General features: G+C 38.0%; 1 protein-coding gene across 2 annotated transcripts in view; it reads right to left on the bottom strand.

Annotated features, from left to right (window-relative positions):
* SPMAP2L (sperm microtubule associated protein 2 like) overlaps positions 1–13842 on the bottom strand; it is a 57687-nt gene that overhangs the window by 14340 nt on the left and 29505 nt on the right. For both annotated transcript variants that reach the window (XM_045881800.2, XM_064584541.1), the window contains exons 4-5: positions 7163–7291; positions 4191–4328 (exon numbers count right to left, since the gene is read on the bottom strand). In XM_045881800.2, coding sequence (XP_045737756.1) covers positions 4191–4328; positions 7163–7291 — 267 coding nt within the window. The remainder of the gene's footprint in view (positions 1–4190; positions 4329–7162; positions 7292–13842) is intronic.

Raw genomic sequence — 13842 nt, 5'->3', positions numbered from 1 at the left:
TAGGAGGGGGCAGAGGGAGAGAATCTTCAAACAGACTCCCCACTGAGCATGGAGCCCAATACGGGACTCAATCTTACGACCCATGAGATCATGATCTGAGCCGAAATCAACAGTTGGGTGCTTAACCGACTCAGCCACCAAGACACCCTCATCTTACCCATTCTTAAGTGTATAGTACAGTAGTGTTAAGTGCATTCACATTGTCGTATAACCCATCTGCAGAACTCTTGATCTTGTGAAATTCTACAGCAATTAAACAATTAATTTCCCCCACCCTCTAGTCCCAGCCAGCCATCATACTACTTTTTTCTTTACAAATTGGACTACAGTTGGTACCACATATAAATGCAATTATACAGTATTTGTATTTCTGTGACTGGCTTATTTCATTTAGCTTAATGTCATCATGGTCCATCCATGTTGGAGCATGTGTCAGAATTTTCTTCCTTTTAAGGGCTGAGTAATATGGCATTACATGTATTATAATGTTCTTTTTGGTGCTACTGCAAATAGAATTGTTTTCCTACCTTCATTTTCAGATTGCTCATTGCTAATGGATATACAATTGTTTTTTGTATACTGCTCTTGGATTCTGTGCCTTCCTAATAGACATAGTTTTACTTTTTCCTTTCCAACCTGAATGCCTTTTACTTCTTTTCCTTGCTTAATTGCCCTAACTAGAAATTCCAGTATGATGCTGAACAAAAGTTGGGAGAGCTGACATCCTTGTCTTATTCCTGATCCTAGGGAGAAACCATTCAGTCTTTCACCATTAATTATTATGTTAGCAGTGGGTTTTTTGTAGATGCCCTTTATCAGGCTGAGGAAATTCCCTTCTGTACCTAATTTGTTAAGAATTTTTATTGTGAAAGTGTGTTGAATTTTGTCAAATGATTTTTCTGAGTCTACTGAAGTGACCACATGGTTTTGGTTTTCTTATTCTATTAATTTGATGTATTATATTGATTGTAATCTATTGATTCCAACATACTCTTGTATTTCTGGGATAAATTCAACTTGCTTTGTTAATTTTATTTCATTCTTTCTTCCTTCTGTTCCTCAGATAGCCTCAATTAACCTATCCTTAAGTTTGCTGATTCTTTCTTCTGACTATTCAAGTCTGCTGTTTAGCTCCTCTAGTGAATCAGCTAAAATATATGACACAAAGTCCGAGTTCATATAATACATTTATTGGAGAGCCCTGTGTGTCTTCATTAAACACTTGCTTTTCTCCCCCCCCCCCCCCCACAATTCTAACAAGCTTAGTTATCTGTTCCTAATGCACAGAATTGGGAAAAAAGAGGCTAGTTAAAATTATGAAAGCAGCCAAGTGTCCATCAGTATATGAATGGATAAAGAAGATGTGGTATATGTACACAATGAATATTATTCAGTCATAAAAAAGAATGAAATCTTGCCACTTGCAACAACATGGATAGATCTAGAGAGTATAATGCTAAGTGAAATAAACCAGTCAGAGAAAGACAAATACCATATGACTTCTCCTGTATGTAGAATTTTAGAAACAAAACAAAGGATAAAGTAAAAAAAAAAAAAAACAAAACAAAACGAGAGAGAGGCAAACCAAGAAACGTTTAACTCTATAGAGAACAAACTGATGGTTACCAGAGGGGAGGTGGGTGGGGGATGGGTGAAACAGGCAAAGGGGATTAAGAGTACACTTATCTTGATGAATAATGAGTAATGTATTGAACTGCTGAATCACTATACTGTATACCTGAAACTTATATAACACTGTATACTAACTACACTGGAATTGAAATTAAATTAAATTTTTAAAAAAGAGCCTAGAGACCATTCCCCTGACCAAAAAAAAAAAAAAAAAGACAGGAAAACTATAAGCAAATATTTAATAATCTAAAAGCATAGAAGTCAGAATACTTAGCCTAAAGAAAAACTGTGCTTCATACTTAAACAGCTCCTGGGAGGTTTTCAGTATTGAAGTATAAGAGTTGATGTTCATAATAAAGATTCAAGCCAATGAACAAAGGTTACATGTATGTTTAATAGCTGAGAAGTCTGCTTAGGAAAGCAGGGAAACAACTTAAAAATACAGAAAGTTTTAACATTCAAGGGGGTTTCACCTATATGAAACATCAAACTCAGGTCTCTCAAAAAGTGGTGACATATTACTACTGGGTATTTATCCCAAAGTTTAAGTTGTGATCCGAAGGGGCACCTGCACCCCAATGTTTACAGCAGCAATGTCCACAACAGCCAAACTACGGAAAAAGCCCAGATGTTGTCCATCAGCAGATGAATGGATAAAGATGATGTGGTTTATATACGCAGTGGAATACTACTCAGCCATCAAAAAACTGAAATCTTGCCATTTACAACGGCATGGATGGAACTAGAGGGTATTATGCTGAGCGAAGTAAGTCAATCAGAGAAAGACAATTATCATATGATCTCACTCATATGTGGAATTTAAGAAACAAAACAGAGGATCATAGGGGAAGGGAGGGAAAAATAAAACAAGACGAAATCAGAGAGGGAGACAAACCATAAGAGACTCTTAACTATAGGAAACAAACTGAGGGTTGCTGGAGGGGAGGTGGGTGGGGGGACAGGGTAACTGGGTGATAGGCATTAAGGAGGGCACGTGATAGAATGAGCACTGGGTGTTATATAAGACTGATGAATCACTGACCTCTACCTCTGAAACCAATAACACATTATATGTGAATTAACTGAATTTAAATTTAAAAAATAAATTAATTTTAAAAAGTGGTGACATATTAACAAAGCATTCCTCTGGATTATAAATACAGATATATAAAAAAAAATAAAATAAATGAATATAGTTATATAACTATCAGGTTATATGTACATTTTAACTAAATTAGCAGATTTTGTTGAAGGAGCTGATAAATAAGCAAACAAATTTTATGTGGAGTCTGTGATGGAAAAAGACCGAAGCAGTCCAGTTCAATTTCTCTCTGAATGCAGGAATCTTTTCTAAAATCCATGTAAACTCACCATTCCAGCCTGTGCTTGAATAAGCATTTTCAGGGGTTGGGGTGGAGGCGGCAGTTGACTTTTCCAGATAAACATTTCCAGTACTGGAGAGCTAGTCAGCAAGATTTTCCTACACCTAGCTGATGCCTGCTGCTCTGTAAATTCCTTGTTCTAGACCTAGTTCTAGGATCAACACAAAGTAATTTTACTTTTCCTCCTTTTCCTCGTTCAGACGCTGACCCTTTCAATATCTGAGCACAACTATCACTGCTTCCTTGGTCTTTCTCTAGGCTAAGCATGTCATTTCTCTTAACTATTTTTCACGTAACATAATTTCCAGAGACCTCAACATTTATTTCATTCAGCTCCTTCTGAATAGTCTCAAGTTTATTATCAGTTTCCTAGGGTATAACATCCATAAGTAGACACATACACTTAAGGTGTCTTGACTAAAGTACTATAGTGGTACTATCATCTCCCCGTGATTGTACACGATACATACTCCATTAATCGACTTAACATTTTTCCAACAACCCCCTCACAATCTTAGCTCCCATGTGGAAGTATCACCTTAGCTGTCTTTTAAAGACAAGGAGAAATTCAGCATTCAAAGCAAAAGGAAAAACATTTGAAAAGTCATAGAAACAAAAGAGAAACATCAAGTTCCACAAACTGCAAAAATTTGTTTCATTTGCATATGTTTCATATGTAATGTTGCATATGTAATGTTTCATTTGCATATTTCCTTTGAATTGGCTGACAATGGTAAGTTCAGAGTGAATTTTAGTTTCACCACAATTTGAGTCAAATGTAATTACTGGTGGGGCACCTGGGTGGCTCATTTGGTTAAGTGTCTGACTCTTGATTTCAGCTCAGGTCGTGATCTCAGGGTCGTGAGACTGAGCCCCAAGTCAGGCTCCATGCTGGGCATGGAGCCTGCTTGACATTCTCTCTCCCTCTGCCCTGCCCCAACCTGCTTATGCATGCTGTCTCTCTCTCTCTCAAAAAACAAACAAAAAACCCCACTAATGTAATTACTGGTGATGACCCTCTGATTACCTACAATTGCTGCATACATTTGAGTTTTTACCCTGATCCTTTGAAACACAAGTGAACTTTTAGTTTATGAAACTACATACACTATAATAAGAAAAATATTGTGAGGTTTAATGAAATTAGGATTTATGGAGATTATCGTAGTACTCTACCTCTTTATTAGATATTCTTTCTTGAATCTGTTGGGCAGTGCCAGCTTCTGGATCCTTTTGGAGGGTTGGCTAAACAGTGCAGGAGAAGGGATCTCCCAGATAACAGACTCTCTACCACAGCTGTAGTAATACTGTGCCCTGGAAGTTACAGAAGAGAAAAAAACTGAGTGAAATGAGCATGAATTCCGATAACAGTAATTTCCAATGCTGACCCCCAACTCTAGGCCTAGGAGCAGGTATGATAGTTTACCCCTTTACTGTGAGCTATTCTCCACATGGAGCGACATCAGAAATGGTTGCAGCCATCAAGTTCCAGCTGGCTTTTAATATCCCATTCCAAAACAGATTAATTTTCTGTAATAAATTGCGTTCTTTTATTTATTTTTTTTTTAAAGATTTTTATTTATTTATTTGACAGAGAGAGAGATAGCGAGAGCAGGAACACAAGCAGGGGGAGTGGGAGAGGGAGAAGCAGGCTTCCTGCCGAGCAGGGAGCCCGATGTGGGACTCGATCCCAGGACCCTGGGATCATGACCTGAGCCGAAGGCAGACGCTTAACGACTGAGCCACCAGGCGCCCAAATTGCGTTCTTTTAAATAGACCAAAAAATAATTAAAAGAGAAAATTTGCTTCTTTTAAAACCAAATACCTTCTTAGTCTCTCAGAGACAATCACTAGAGATTGAACAGATAATAAAAGGAAAATAAAAGGCTATATTAACAAGTTTATGCCAACAAATTTTAAAACTTAGGTGAAATACATAAATTCTTTGAAAGACACATACTACCGATGCTCATTCAGAAAGATATAATATGAAGAGCCCTTGTCAAGAGTTTACAAAGCAATTCCATGGTCTTGCTGCCGCAGCACCCATTTTGTTTGACCAAGCAGCCTCCGGGGGCCTTAAACTGACCTTGGCCCCCATCTCATAAGCACATGCCCTAGATACCAGTCCACCAAGTCATAAGTAAATGTACATTCCTGATATGACTTTGCCAATAGCCCTGTGACCAACAGTCTCCTGACTCCCAATGCCTTCCTTTCTTTATGCATCCTTTAGATATAAGTCCCAAGAAGCTTACCAAAACCCTGCTCTTTTATTTGAATTGACCAATCTGGTCTTGGCCTAGGAACCCCAAAGCACTTCACCTGCAGACCCTAATAAGGCATGTGCCCCAGGTCCTGCCTCTCTCTGCACCATGCTTTAACCTCCACGTGTGACTCCTCAAGGCATACCAGGTACTTCTAGGATCTGTGAGTAAAAAACTTCTCTCTTTCAATTTCTGTTATGGTCTATTGTTGAACTGTGACCCCATGCTCCCCTTAACAAGCGTTATTTTGACAAATTCATAACAGCCCTATATCTATTAAATAAATTGAATTTATAGTTAAAAACCTGAACTAGAGGGTATTATGCTAAGTGAAATAAGTCAGTCACAGAAAGGCAAATACCATATCATTTCACCCATGTGTGGAATTTAAGAAACAAAACAAATGAACATAGGGGAAGGGAAGGAAAAATACAATAAAAGGAAAACAGAGAGGGAGGCAAACCGTAAGAAACTTAACTCTAGGAAACAAACTGAGGGTTGCTGGAGGGGAGATGGGGTAACTGGGTGATGGGCATTAAGGAGGGCACGTGATGTAATGAGCACTGGGTGTTATATGTAACTGATGAATCACTAAGTTCTACCTCTGAAACTAACAATACAGTATAAATATATACATAAAATTGAATTTAAATAAAAAATTTCTTAAAAATCTTCCCACCAAAAAACTCCAGACCCAAAATGACTTCATTGTGGATTCTATGAAATACATAAACAAGAAATGCCAATTCTATATATTTTCCAATTGATTCTGTGAGGACAGAATTACCAAAAACAAGTAAAGACATTACAAGAAACAAAGACATTACCACAAAGACACTATAAGAAAAATCCAGACTAATACACCTCATAAGCACAGATGCAAAAAGTTTAGTTTTATTGGAACACAGGCATGCTCAGTTTTTATAACGTCTGTGGCTGCTTCCTGCTACAATAGTGGAGTTGGGTAGTTGCAATGGAGACTTTGTAGTCAACTTTACTATCTACCCACTTCCTGAAAAAGTTTGCTGACTTTTGACTAAAGTGTATATCGAAAAGAGATAGAGAAATGGCTACCTCAATTATCTTGGAAACCAAACTTCAGATAAATAATGGTATCTTCACCTTTTTCCTGTTACTTTAACCTCCCTCACTACTTGTGCTCATCCCCTCCCCGCTCCACAGTCTTTCCTCAAAGAACCAACCAGCAGAAAGTCTAGTCATTCAACAAACATGCACTAAAAGCAAATTGGCAATGGGTATCAAAAGTCTTAACGATATTCTTACCTCTACATGTAATAATTAACTCATGATAATTAAGCCCGTGGTGGTATACAAAATCCACAAGAAGTTGCATGCATGAATAGTTCATGCACAACAGTGTTATAGATGGTACATATCCCAGCATGATACTGCCACTTTATTAAAAACTCAAGGGGCACCTGGGTGACTGGGGCTTGAGTGGCCAACTCTTGATTTTGGCTCCAGTCATGATCTCGGGCCATGGGATCGAGCCCCACGTGGGGCTCTGTGCTCAGCATGAGTCTACCTGAGATTCTCTCTCTCCCTCTCCCTCTCCCCTTCCCCCCACTTGCTCTCTCTCTCTCTAATAAATAAATAAAATCTTAAAAAAAAAAAACCCTCAAAATCCTAGTAAGCCAAAACATAAGATATAATACAAGTTAGCAATAGCTAAATATTAGTCTTGTGCTAGAAAAGTTTTACTGTAGCATCAGATGAGGAAATATATAGAATCTTTAATCCTCAACAATTTTTTTACTACAGATTGGACAATTTATGGCTTTCAGATAAAAGGGCTGGGTTCTGTGTTCATTTTCCCTAGGGACTCCTGATAAAGTAACCTGATAACACACAAACACTAACCTGTTAGGTACATATCGGTGGGAGACTTCTTTGGGATGGGCAAGGTCCTCCAGTCTTTTGGTCAGCTGAGCTTTCAAAGCAATCCGGGCAATAGGGCAAATAGGATCTTGATTCCCCCAAAACAGTTTTCTGTTAAAAAGCAGAAAAATCAAATGGTAAGGAATTCACTACTAATGGACATCTTAGAAATGGCTCTTGATGGGTTCCACACTGATTTTCCTTCACTTCCAGAACTATCTCTATTACAGAATTTAACAATTTCCAGTCATCAGAAACAGATCAACTACTTACGCAGTTAAAATAAAAGAAGATTCTTTCACCTACTGTCCTAAAACATGGTGACCAAAAATGAACCTGTTTTCTGAAAGAGTTCTGTTTCTGCCATTGTATAATTAACACTGTAATTTATAATCAGATCAACGTAAAATGGGCATGCCATCTACCCAACACTGAGTTCCCGCTATGCGTGAAGCCCTATACCAGGAGGTCAGAAAATAAAACAGTATCAGGGTAATATTAGTAGCTCCCATTTGTGAAATACTGTGGGCTAGGCAGTGGGCTAAGTGTTCACTGGCATCAGATCTTTTAGTCTGTACAATAGGCATGATTCCTGAGCAGAGGGTGAAGAGAAAAGGAGAATCAGTAAGGGATTCACCTGAAAGGCTTCATGGAAGAAAGTGAAAGGCACAGACTGCCAGAAATGAGGCACATTCCATGTTGGGGTAACCGTGAGAAATGGGAATAATCAAGTATGGGTCAAGGCATGTTTGGTCAGGGACATGTTGGTAAATAATTAACTAACATTGCTACAATGGGGAGGGAAGGCAGAAGGAGTCAAAAGAAAGTACCTCGGTAACCTAACTTTGCATATAACTGAAATTGCCACTTAATTGAGCTTAACTATTTAAAAGGCCCTGTTTTTTTTTAACCTTATCTATATTTTTTTATACAGTGTTTATTTCTCTACTTTGCAAGCATCTAATCTACTATTAGAAATGTTAATGAACGAATTAATATTCCCATCCCCTACATTCTGCTGATTCCATTTCCTAAATACGGCTTAAATCTGTCCATTTCTCCTTATCCCTGTTGCTACTTTCCTTGTCCAGATCCCATCACCCCTATCACTGCCAGAGTGATCTTTCTAAACCCCAATCTGATCAAGACACCCCCTTGGCTTTACACTGGACTCCCAACTCCTTACTGTGGCTTACAAGGTCCTCCACAATTTTGACAAAGAGCACCTGCCACTCCAGCCTATAAGTTCATCCAAAGGGAAGGAGCATGACTTAATCTTTTGGAGATTTCCCCCTAGGATAATTTAGTGCTGTACATGACAGGTGTTCCATCACAGTCTGATGAATGGAAGAATGGTGAAAACTGGGGACTCACCTGAGGATGATGTAAAACAGAGTAGAGAGGAGAGAATGACCACAGGGAGAAGAGGCTACAGCAGAAATCAGGGCCTCAGGTGATGAAGGCCAGAGTGGGAGTGACATTGGGGAAGAGAGTAACTCTGTTTCCAAAAGAGAAGACTGGTGGATAGAGGTAAAAGCATCATGGAATGGGAGAGGAAGATTTCAAGACAAGATGCATCGAATATATCAGAAAGCATCAAATACAACTTAGACATCAAGAATGGAAACTAAAACAAAACAAAAGACAATGGTACTTGGCCAGGAAAATATCAGTGGTAATAGAAAAAGTGAAGAGCATCTAAGGGATAAATATCAAAGCTCTGATGGAGAAAGGCTAAGGGAATCAGGGATTAGGAAGCAGAGGTGACATACATACAGTTGACCCTTGAACAATGAAGGGTTAGGGGCACTGACCCCATACAGTTGAAAATCTGCATATAACTTCTGACCCCCGCAAAACTTAACTACTAATAACCTACTGTTGACCAGAAGCCTTACTGATAACATAAACAGCCAATGAACACATATTTTGTTTATGTATTCTATGCAGTATTCTTATCATAAAATAACCTAGAGCAAAAAAATGTTATAAAGAAAATCATAAGGAAGAGAAAATACTTTTAATTACTGTACTGTATTTATTGAAAAAAAATATCTGGGTATAAGTGGACCTGTGCAGTTCAACCCTGTGTTGTTCAATGTTCAACTGTGTATATTGGTTTTGTATTCATTGCTTCAAATTCAAAGCAAAAGGTACTTTAGACATGGCAATTATGTCAGTACATAATATATGGTCCTGATGATGATTTCTAGGTACTGAACCTTCATGAGATCATTATCTGCTTGAAAATTTTGTCCACAGGGCACCTGGGTGGCTCAGTTGGTTAAGTGTCTGCCTTCAGCTCAGGTATGATCCCAGGGTCCTGGGATGGAGCTCCACATCAGGCTCTCTTCTCAGTGGGCAGTCTGCTTCTCCCTCTACCCCTCCCCCTGCTCATGATCTCTTTCTCTTTCATGCTCTCTCTCTCTCAGATAAATATTTTTTTAAAAAAGAAAATTTTGGCCATAAAAACTAGAAAACACATAGTATGAAGGAAAAGTATTGAGAATTATGTAAAAGCAGGAGAGCCAGCCCAAAGTAAGCTAGAAGGAAAGGATCAGTGGGCTGAGAAAGAGCAGACTATACAGTTGAGAAAAATATGGATGTAATGTTCATCAGAAAGTGGGGAGACTAACTGACATGTCAAAGCAACATATTATGCAGATGACTCTTCACTCTACTCTGACAGCATTTAAAAATCACCTATGTTTAGCTGTTACATAGCTAACAATATCAGGGAAATAAATGTTTAATCTTTTACAGTCCATAATGAGGACTTGACCTCAGAGCATAGGGTTCTTATCCATATTGTACCTGTTTGATGGATCCATGAGATATAACAATATCTGACACAATCACACCCCTAGAATTCTAGAATAAGGGACCTAGAAGGGTTCTTGAGAGTACTGTGTTCAGTCATCCTTTTCTGAACAGCTAAATCTCTAGTCTTACATTATTTCCAGAGTCAGAAAACACAAAACAGCTTTCATTAGTCTATCTCCAGAGTGTTATTGTTCTGAAATTCTTACACCCTCTCCTATTATAACAAGTATTTATTTAGCTTTCATCTCTATAAATTGCTCTATGTACTTGAAGATTTATGAGACAGTCTTTAATCTTTCTTTGTCAGTCTGGCCAACCACAGATTATTTGAATGTATCCTCATAGTTCCATTTTTCTTTTTTTTAAAGATTTTATTTATTCATTTTAGGGACAGCACACACACGTGTGCAAGCAGGGAGGGGCAGAGGTGTGGGAGAGGGAGAAAGAATCTGAAGCAGACTCCGCACTAAGTACAGAGCCCTACCCAGGGCTCAATCCCACAACCACCAGATCATGACCTGAGCCAAAACCAAGAGTCAGACACTCAACCAACTGCGCCACCCAGGCACCCCACCATTTTTCTTTTAATAATTTTCTTCCTTGGTTTTTGAGGCCCTCTCTTTCCTGGTTCTCTCTCCCACTCACACTCTCTTTCTCTCCCCCCCTTCCTTCCCCCACCTCTTTTCCAGTTTTATTGAGAAATAATTGGCATACATCACTGTATAAGATTAAGGCACACAGCATGATGGTTTGATTTACATATATTGTGAAATGATTACCACAACAGGTTCAGCTAACATCTGTCTTCTTCTAATTCTCGCTTGCCTACTCCTTCTCAATTTCCTTAGGAAGTGTCTCTTTTGCAACGTAAACAATGGCATGTGCCCCAAGGTTCCCTCTTCCTATTTTTTAAAAAATTTTTAAAAATTAAAAGTGTGCCTGGGTGGCTCAGTGGGTTAAGTGTCTGATTCTTGACTTTGGCTTAGGTCATGATCTCATGGTCATGGGATAGAGCCCTGCGCTGGGCTCCACACTCGGTGGGGAGTCTGCTTGGGATTCTCTCTCTCCCTCTCCCTTGGCCCCTCCCTCCCATGCTCTCTTTCTCTTTAAAATAAATTAACAACAAATCATAAAAAAAAAAAAGTATCACTAAATACTGATGTTTCCAAAATAGTATCTCCAAGAATTCTCAAGCATTCTCCTGAGTGTTAAATATTTATTTCCAAATGCTTACTGGATGTCTCAAAAGCATGCCACATGACAAACCTGTACCTTCCTCCCAAACCTGTCCCCCTCTTATATTTCCTTTTGCAGTTACAATAATGTTTTCCACTTTATTTCTAAAAACAGAAACCTAGAAATCATATTTGATTCCTCCTCTCCTTCAGGTTCTTCATTTGTCACTAAGTCCTATCCATCTCTATCTTGACTCTAACCTTTCTTGTAACCCTTAAAGCCACTCTCTTAGGACAAACCCTCATTATTTCTCTCCTGTATTATCGTAATAGCCCCAAATCAATCTTCCTGACTCTAATGCTCTATGCTATCAAAGGGACCATGCCTTTCTAAAATAGCCATTGTGATATAATGTAGGTAAATGGGCTTTGTGTGCAATGAACATAGATTCAAATCCCAGTTTTGGTACCTGCAATTAACTTTTTTGAGCTCAATTGCCTAATCAAATCACTCCTTCAAACTTTCTAATGGTTTCAAATAGGAGTAGGTTGGAGAGGAGTGTTCTAAGATTACTGACAGTTCTAGCGATTTTCACTAACACATCTCTTATCAATGCATACCTCTCATCAATGTATATGTGTATGTACCCATCCTTGAAAAAGAGAGAACTTAAAGCATATTATATTATTTATGTTTAAAAACAAGCCTTTTAAAAAATAAATTTTTAGGTTATAGCAAAGTTGCAGGATATAACTTAATATTCAAGTTCTACTGATTTCTTATACACCAGCAATGAACAATGGGAATTTGAAATTAAAAACAGAACACTATTTACATTAGCACCAAAAAAATGTAAATACATAGGTGTAAATCTAACAACATAAGTATAAGATCTCTATTAAAAAAAACTACAAAACTCTGGTGAAAGAAATCAAGGTAGAACTAAATAAATGGAGAGACAGTCCATGTTCATAGATACAAAGAGCCAATAATTGTTATGATGTCAGTTCTTTCCAACTTGATCTACATATCCAGTGCAATCTCAATCAAAATCCCAACAAGTTACTTTGTGGATATTCATTCACAAACTGATTCTAAAATTTGTGTGGAGAGGCAAAAGATCCAGAATAGACAACACAATATTGAAAAAGAAGAACAAAATCAGAGGACTGCCACTAGCTGGCTTCAAGACTTACTGTAACACTATAGTAATCAGACAGTAGTATTAGTGAAAGAATAGACCAATAGATCAATGGGAAAATATAGATCCTAGAAATCATCCACACAAATACAGTCAGCTGATCTTTGACAAAGGATTGAAGGTTATCCAACAGAGAAAGGATAGTCTTTTCAACAAATGGTGTCAGAAAACTGGACACCCACATGCAAAAAAGTACATCTAGAGACACCTTTCACAAAAATTAACTTGAAATGTATCATAGACCTAAATGTAAAATACAAAACTATAAAACTTCTAGAAAGTAACGTAAGAGAAAATCTAGGTGACCTTAGATTTAGCAATTCATTTTTAAATATGACCAAAGCATGATCCATGAAAGAGAAAAATTGATAAGTTGAACCTCATTCAGATTAAAAACTTTTGCTCTGCAAAAGACACTGCTAAGAGAATGAAAAGATGAGCCACCGACTAGGAAAAAATACTTGCAAGACATATATTTGATGTTTGACAATCTTACAATATTGTAACCTGCAATTCAGGTTACAATACCAATAACATAGATGGGGGGCTTATAAACAACAGAAATTTCTCACAATTCTAGGAGTTTGGAAGTCCAAGATCAAAGCATCAGCAGATTCAGTGCCTGGTGAGGACCTGCTCTCTGGTTCCTAGTCAGGCATCTTCTTCTGTGTTCCCAAATTGCTGAAGGAGCAAGGGAGTTCTCTGAGGTCTCTTTCTTTTTTTTTTTTTTTTTAATATATATTTTTAAAGATTTTATTTATTTATTTGAGACAGAATGAGAGAGAGAGAGAGCACATGAGAGGGGGGAGGGTCAGAGGGAGAAGCAGGCTCCCTGCTGAGCAGGGAGCCCGATGCGAGACTCGATCCAGGGACTCCAGGATCATGACCTGAGCCGAAGGCAGCCGCTCAACCAACTGAGCCACCCAGGCGCCCCTAAGGTCTCTTTCATAAGGACATTAATCCCATTCACGGGTGCTCCATCCTCATGATTTAATACCTCCCAAAGGCCTTACCTCCTAATACCATCACATTGGGGATTAGGTTTTCAATTTATAAATTTTAGGGGAACATAAACATTCAGTCTATAGCATCTGATAAAAGATTGGTATTCAAAATATACAAAGAACACTTACATTTCAACAATAAGAAAACAAACACCCAATTAAAAAGTGAACAAAAGTGTTGAACACACACTTCACCAAAGAAAATATGCAGATGGTAAATCAGCATATGAAATATGCTCAGCATCAGGTCATTAGAGAATTACAAATTAAAACAATGAGAGAGATACCACTATACACCTTTAGAATGGCTAAAATACAAAACACCAAATGCTGGTGGGGATGTAGAACAACAGGAACTATTTTATCCATTGATGGTGGGATTGCTAGACATTTCAGAAGATGGTTAGCAATTTCTTACAAAGCTAAACATATTCTTACCATATAATCCAGAAATTGCA

The sequence above is a fragment of the Mirounga angustirostris genome, unplaced genomic scaffold, assembly GCF_029215605.1.
Source record: "Mirounga angustirostris isolate CCGP_5_RB_7025 unplaced genomic scaffold, mMirAng1.0.hap1 SCAF_2, whole genome shotgun sequence".
NCBI classification, from domain to species: domain Eukaryota; kingdom Metazoa; phylum Chordata; class Mammalia; order Carnivora; family Phocidae; genus Mirounga; species Mirounga angustirostris.
The sequence above is the reverse complement of the archived record's forward strand: the minus strand, read 5'-3'. Positions and strand labels throughout refer to the sequence as shown.